Raw genomic sequence first — 7,749 nt, forward strand, 5'->3', positions numbered from 1 at the left:
ATTTTAGGGTCTAACATTTGTGACAATATAAGAAACTACACCAATAAATATTATGTCACCACACTCTACTGTCACTTAGTGACACTTTCATATTGGTTGGGACTGCTCTTAGATGTGGGTCATGCTTGCTAGCATAGGTCATAAAAACATTTGTATTTCACAATTTAAAAAATTATATTCGAAATTATCATAAAACATGATCACAAATGTGATACAAAGTTTGAAGTGATGATTTTTGGTTGCTTTCTACAACGATAACATGGTTTGTCATAAACATATACCACCATCTGCAAAAAAAAAAACATCATAAACATAGTGGATTTATGACACAACAAATTTATCATCATTCAAAATATGTCACAGAAGGCTAGATCTCTTGAGCTGACTGATTAACAAAAATAAACTACAAACATAATACAAATCCATTCTAAGTGACATTTGAAGCATTGCTATTTCTTTCTAGCTACACACATATCTAACTGACTTATTGTTTCTAACATCATAAATGCAAAATGTCTAGATAACAAATCATGGAACGACCTTGGTCTCCCAAAATCAATTTTTATTCCTAGAGTAAAAAAATCAAACGAAGATTGGAGGAACTAGGGGATTTCTGACTAAGAAGAAAATAGACACAAAACTTAAAATTGAAAAGAACTCAAAGCTAGGTGATTGAGATGTATGACCGTGTCTTTCACCTGAAACAGTCGAGGTAGACCCAATTTATTTTTTATTACTAGAGTACCATAGGAATTTTTCAATGATAAAATTAGATGTTTAATTCTTGCACAAGGAAATGGTAGATGCTACTCCCCAGTCCCAAAAAGAAAGTAATTCTCATTTTTCCAGAAATCAAATAATTTTAAGTTTGACTGAACTTATATAAAAAGCACTAACTTTTATGAAACCCAATAAGTATCATTAGGTTCATCAAGGAATACAATTTCATAGTATATCTATATTGACTCACAAATCTGATATTATTGTTTCTATAAATTTAGTCAAACATAAGAAATTTTGTGCTCAAAATGAAACCCATATTGCATCTTTTTGGGGACACAGGGTACGTAGTATAATAATGGAATTCAACCCAAAGCATCGAAATATAATCATTCATTCTTCAGCCAATTATTCGTTAAAAAGAATTCTTGGGTCATATACTCATATCCACCGTGAACACCACCAACGGACTCCTCACTTCGTGCTTGCCGTCAGACCACACGACGGCCGCCGAGATGACCTCGTCCGCTGCCAGCCCCTCGCCGGACATGGACACACCAAACTTGGCCTTCTCGTTCTGGCCGTCGAACTCCAGCCTGTCCGGCGAAACAATAACCGAGACGCCGGGCCGCCCGCTGAGGAGAAGCACCTTAGCGACGTACACGGCGTCCGGAGAGGAGGCTCCGACGTTGGTCACGGTCCGGGTGAAGCTCACGGTGAAGTTTTCCCCGGGTGCAACGTGAGCCGCCATGGTTGGGTAGTTGAGGTCGTCGGCGTTGGCGCCGTCGTCGCAAGACGTGGCGTTGGAGCCGGTGATGATGCCGAGCTGCGTGGCGTTGTACCCCTGCGTGCACAGCATGGCGACGTAGTCGCCCTCCGACGCGTCGTAGACCAACCCGGGGTCACGCGCCTTGGACGGGTTGAGCTCGCCGGCGCCGTACTTGAGCTCACTGTAGCCGGAATTGGCCGGCGTGTTCATCGGAGTGGCTGGATGTGCATGCATGCAGGGCAACACATTGTAATTTTGTTTAGTACTAAATTCAACCATGCAGGGAAAAAAGAAGTTTGTACCATATATATATATATATATATGCGATCGGTACCTGTGGTGATGAGAGCTGACATGATCATCGCCGGAGACCAGTCGCGGTGGTAGGACTTGACATATGCGGCGGCGCCACTCGCGTGTGGACATGCCATGGACGTGCCGGACTCGATGTTGTACAGGACTCTCCTGTTGTCTTCAGGCTCGCCCGTCGGCGATGACAGGAGTGTCCATGCGGCTATGATGTCAATCCCGGGTGCAGCTAGATCAGGCTGTGCACAGTTACACACTGTATATAAGAATATAGATCTAACGAGCAGAGAACCTATATTTAATTTTTTAATAACGTGACAGGTTTGACAATTTATTACTGAAGAAGATGGTCGTGAAATGTCAACTAGAGACAGCACCTTCAAAATTCCAGGAGTGATTAGGTTAGGGCCTGGAGAAGAGAAGGAGGCGGCTATGGGAGCTTGAGGATCGACCGTTGTCTCCGTGCTGTCTATGGTACCCACAGGACTACTGCAAAAAAACAGACCAATGAATCCACTTCCTCCAGACAATTAAGCAGCAGCCAGCAGAATAATGCGACAGTTCAGCTAGCTATTAAGCATATTTACTACAGCACAAAATCCATGCATCAATTCCTCTAAAGATATATTTAAAAATAGAGACCAAATATGCTTAGTTGCTGACAGTTCATCAGTGAACGACTCATCACCTGCTGCTTTTCACGTAGGCCAGGATTTCATCAAACTGGTCCTGAGTCACTACGAGCGCAGGGAGAATCACAGTTTGGGCAAGGTCGGGGTTATAGCCGACGATGACAGCGCCAGCTGCACCTGCCATGAACGGGCCTGTGCCATCGTTAAGGCTGCCATTGTTAGCCGGACAGAGGAGGATCTTCCCTTTGTACGAACCACCGGCCAGACCTTGTGGTTCACAAGAACTACAGCGCAAAAAAAGGAACTAAATTATGACTATTATGAGCAAGAACTTTACTCAAAATTTCTACATAGTATTGTCAGCCATGACGATCTTAATTACCCGTTGATAGGGAACGCAAGAGTCGCATTCTGCAGCGGCGGGAAGGTGTTAATGGAGGCTCCCTGTGCATACAAGGTAGAAGAACACTATATATGTCAGCTTCTAGTCTAGGAGCAAAAAACAAAACTGATGACATGTTTCGATTCAGGAATGACCACTATAGTCCTGCCATTCCCAAGGACAATCTTGTCGACGAACCCACGATCGATGCCGCTTGCCCCAACGGACAGCATCCAGGGCGCAACGTTGCTGACATGGCCGCCATACAACCCGGAGTTGCCGGCCGCGGCGGAAGTGAGAACACCATGCCTCATGGCGTGGAAGGAGCCGATGGCGCCGGCGTCCATGAAGTACTGTGACGGGACCACATCCCCGATGGAGAACGAGATGATGTCGACGCCATCGGCGATGGCGTCGTCAAAGGCAGCCAGGATGTCGGCGTCGTGGCAGCCCCCGTGGCACACCTTGTAGATGGCGAGCCTGGCGCCAGGCACGGCACCACGGGCAGTGCCGGCAGCCAGGCCACCGAGGCTCACGTTGTGCACTGCTCTGCCGGCCGCGATTGATGCTGTGTGGCTGCCGTGGCCACCCTTGTCCAGCGGCGACAAGCCGGCGCTGTCATTCAGTCCGATGCCGTAGACCCGAGCTCCAATGATTTTACTGCATGTCGCAGTACGTATGCTGATCAACCTTTTAATTTCTATTATGACAAGGCCAAGCACTACTACTCCATATAAAATTATGTAAGGACACACTTAACAGACCATAAACAACAAGAAAGACTAAGGGCCTAAAGCAGTGTTGTCAGCCATGTTCGCATCTTGTTGTCCAAATGCTCCAACACGTTAGTGCAAGGGTACAGCAAAAATTATTTTCTAGGGCTCGAAATGGTCCATTGTCACTCAGGATTTGCATACCAAGTAGGAGCCAATATTCTCTAGCAAAAGCAAAGTCAAGTAAGACATGTTGCAAGGTTTCATCCACCATATCTCATAACTGGACAAAGACTTTAAAATAAGTATATGATGTCAGTTGCATTTTTTCCCTAAGGTGTTCAACCTGTTTGGCAGCTCTTTCCTGTCGGTTCCAAATGTCAAGAAAACACGTGGGTTCCAGTCGGGAATTATTCCTGACCGGAAATCCTGATAGCTGGGCTGGCAGGAGTCGATTTTGATTGGTCAAACGTAAGCCGTCACGAACTCCTTTCCAAATATAAGTTGTTCTTGACTCTTCTAGATACATTTTTTCTTTAATGTGTTTATATAGTATACATATTTAGGTCCATAGATAAATTTGGATCGACAAAAGTTAAAACGACTTATAATTTGGAATGGATAGACTACTAATTAAAGAAAAGGGACTTTCATACTTGTTGCACGTGAAGTTGTGGCATGTACCCCTCCACCTGCTCGGCGGTGGACCAAAACCTTCGTCAGAGAAAGATGGCGAGTGAGGCCATACACCGCTGTCGAGCATACCGATGATGACGTCTCCTTGCAGTGGTAGCTCTTCCTTGGGCGTTTGAGGGAAGCCTAGGAAGTCCCAGGACCTTGTGGTCAAAGGCTTAAGGGTCCTACTTGGGAAGACTGAGACAACAGCCTTCATGCCTAAAGGTACGGAACATAGTATAGTTAAGATAAGCTAGATTCATGCATGCCATACTATCTACCGCCGACACATATGAAATAAAAGTTGGTATGTCTATTGGGTTCATCCAACTATCCTATGATATATATTGCATTGAGGCCTCAAATCGCAATGCACAATCCCAAAAGAAGGATTGAAAATAAGAGCTTGTTAATTGTCACAAACCAGACAGTTTATGTGCCTCTTCTTCGCTTAGCTTGGCAGCAAAGCCATTTAAGCTTCTCTTGTAACTATGAAGGATTCTCTCTGAAGCAGAGCTGCGAAAGACAAAATAGTATATAGGTTTACAATCCAAGCTTTTTGTAGTAAAATACGATCTATATAAAATTTCCACCAAATGCTAAACATTTTTATGAAATGTTATATATACCTGGTGTTCACTACTAGGAAAGGAAAAACAAGAGAACATGCATGCACAGTTTTATTTTTCTTCATGAAACAAAAGCGTGAGTTGCTATAAAAACTTTGCACCTCCTAGCACAGAATAAGTACTACTGTACAGCTGCATACATAGTATATATGAGCATATAACCACAAATAATATATATAATTGCCTGACCAAAGAAGAAAAAAAATGTCCTGTAAATATGTCGGTTGCTAGTCTATGCTGAAAAGAGAGTTTTAAACCTGTCGTCGTCGAGGACCTGGTTCAGCAGGTCCTGATGAGCAAACTCAACAGCAGAGAAACCTCCAGGCTCGGATGCATCCGTGTTGGGTAGGTGTCCCAGGTACACGATGTAGACCTGCATGCTCATCACGATCAAATAATAGATGTGATTGCGTACGTGCGTGGCTAGAAATCTATGCAGATCCTGGGAAAAAAACAAGACACAACCAATAAGCAAAATCGTGCATGCTGTATATCGATCGATGATCCGTCTGACCTGCCTCCCATCGCCGATGGATTCAGCGGCACTCCGGCAAGCGACGACGAAGACTGTGACGAGGAGAAGCAGCAGTGTTCTGGGACGAGGCATCGTATCCTAGCTATGTGTTGGAAGCTTGCATTGGTGCAGCTTAATTTGCTCCACGCATGCATGAACACTCATGTATGTGTGTGTTGCCACATCATTATATATATATAGAAGCGTATATCAGGCTCATCGACAGGATGCGATTTGCACTGGAGGCAGCTGGGCACCACCACACCAGACTTGCAGGCTTGCAGAGCGCGCATTGCTTCCTCCGTAGCCCTTTGTCCTGGCGCGATCAGCATGCCAAGGCTTATCATATGCGTTTTCTCAGCAGCTGTATCGACGAGAGCCGAGAGGTTTAGTTTAATTTGGTTCGATTTCGAAGCTGGTATTTATCCCTGTTCTAGGCCAGCTCCAAGCAGAGATATCCGTGTGTTTTCATGTTTGCTGATGTCTACAGGGAATAGATTATTTGGTGTGCCGGGGAAGTGTACATCCACATGAAAACAATAACAGTTGGATTTTCGAAACCGACGGCAAGGGCCATGATATATCTCGGTGCAAATGGGTTGGGCACACGGAGAATAGAGCTGGTACTTTGGCCGTGCCATTTTGAGGGCGGGTCATGGCACGGTCTTTCGGCACGATTCGAAGATCGGTACGGCATGAAATATTTTGGACTATGCTCATGACATGAACACGAGGGCTGTGTCATATCTAGAATGTCAGCATGACAAGCTACATGGCACGGTCCATATTTTGTGTCGTGCTTGGACCGACACGACACAAAAAGGCACGTAGACATTTCTACAGTTATACAATGTAATTTTCTAACATTTACTATAGTACCTCTCATCTAATTCATCAATAAATTATAGAAGTCATTAAAACTTTTATTAAAATAGTATACACAAGATATATATTTGATATCACAAGTAAAAAAATAAAACCATTAAAAATATTTTGAGGACCGTGTTTGGGCCGGCATGACCAGAAAGCGTATGGATGTGCTATGGGCCGTGTTTGGGTCAAAGAAAAGGTTCAGTGTGTCGTATCGGCGGGCATGACCTGAAGCGGCACAAAGCACGAGAGGGCTAGGTCGTGCCAGCATGGCGGCGAATGTTATATTGCCGACTTCCACCATGCCATAAGATATTAGAGACGGAACAACACCGTGTGTCTCTAATGAGTAATGAGAGAAAAGTCAACTGTACACGTATCTGAGATTGGTTTTTGGAGTTAAATTAGAACAATGCACCAATCTGTGAAAAGGTGTAATCTACACATTAGTACGAACACACATACGTGAAAAGCAAGCTAATTGAAGCAATGGTGCATAAGAAATGGCTACTGGAAGATTGACTCATTAAAAGCGGAAAAGAAGGATCTATAGACTTGATTTATTTTATTTAATAAAATATGCAAAGATTATTTGGGATAAATAACCCTTTTTGATATATGTGAAATTGAAAACAAGATAAGACTAATCATATTTTATTTAATAAATCTACTAGTGCCTTAAACATTATTCAAGTTGGGATTTTATTAATATAGTTCATAGAATTTAACAAGCTAAACATCATTACCAATCACGGGTTACGTCATTATAAATCTGACGCAACTTGAACAGGCTAAAACTTAGGAGATATTGCCTAAACAGTGTTGGATGGCAATTTTGTAAATACTAGATATGGATTTGGAGTTAAAAGAAACTAGAAGGATTGCCCCTGCGTTGCCGTGAGTATGAAGAAGAAATATAAATAGGTTAAGTGTTAATCACTAAGAATCGAGAAATATATATATGTATGGTGTTAGTATTGTAGCAATATATATTAATAAATGATGTGGCTTGCTAATGTGCATATCTTAAATAGAGACATAATGGCATGTGTTAGTTGGATGTGTTAGTGGATGTTGATATGGACACTTTGCACAGCGAAATAACTGAATGTGCTATGTGCTAGAAGTGGGATGTTCTAGTGAATGATGATGTGGATACTTTGCATAGTAAGAGAAATAGCTAGTGAGATTTATTATAAGAGATAAGATAGATAAAATCAGATTTTTGAATCAGACTACGGACGGTGGGTTAACTTCCAGAAGAAAACGGAGGGGCTCTTCTACAAAAATAAATGCCAGGGCCGGCTGGTTGACTTGGTCTTTGCCAGCATCACGGGACACATGCACGGTGGAGCGGCTATGGAACGCTTTGAGATTAAGGCCATTCTCAATGGAAGTTACATGACCTATACATCCATATTTTGGAAACAATACATAGGAGTTTTATAGGGATGAAACTTTCTCTACTCCCATAAAACTCTTATCATCTCTCTCTTCATTACTATAGAGCCACATCACCATATTTAATGTGCATGA

The 7,749-nt window shown here is 43.0% G+C and overlaps 1 protein-coding gene across 1 annotated transcript; it reads right to left on the bottom strand.

The window, feature by feature from the left end:
* On the bottom strand, positions 1,154–5,436 carry LOC8075070 (subtilisin-like protease SBT4.3). Its single transcript, XM_021453340.1, has 10 exons — positions 5,344–5,436; positions 5,087–5,202; positions 4,625–4,716; positions 4,182–4,419; positions 2,968–3,472; positions 2,813–2,874; positions 2,487–2,714; positions 2,176–2,287; positions 1,824–2,037; positions 1,154–1,707 (listed from the first exon to the last, which is right to left on the bottom strand). Exons 1-10 carry the CDS (start codon positions 5,434–5,436, stop codon positions 1,154–1,156), a joined length of 2,214 nt encoding a protein of 737 aa, XP_021309015.1.

This window comes from Sorghum bicolor, chromosome 2 (genome assembly GCF_000003195.3).
Source record: "Sorghum bicolor cultivar BTx623 chromosome 2, Sorghum_bicolor_NCBIv3, whole genome shotgun sequence".
Classification (NCBI taxonomy): Eukaryota; Viridiplantae; Streptophyta; class Magnoliopsida; order Poales; family Poaceae; genus Sorghum; species Sorghum bicolor.

Excerpts from the sequence above, each read along its gene's own strand:
- LOC8075070 (XM_021453340.1), bottom strand. The coding sequence starts at position 5,436 with ATGCCTCGTCCCAGAACACTGCTGCTTCTCCTCGTCACAGTCTTCGTC. Across the intron at positions 4,420-4,624 it reads AGAGGCACATAAACTGTCTG|GCATGAAGGCTGTTGTCTCA; the intron begins GTTTGTGACAAT and ends CCGTACCTTTAG. Across the intron at positions 1,708-1,823 it reads GTCAGCTCTCATCACCACAG|CCACTCCGATGAACACGCCG; the intron begins GTACCGATCGCA and ends ATGCACATCCAG.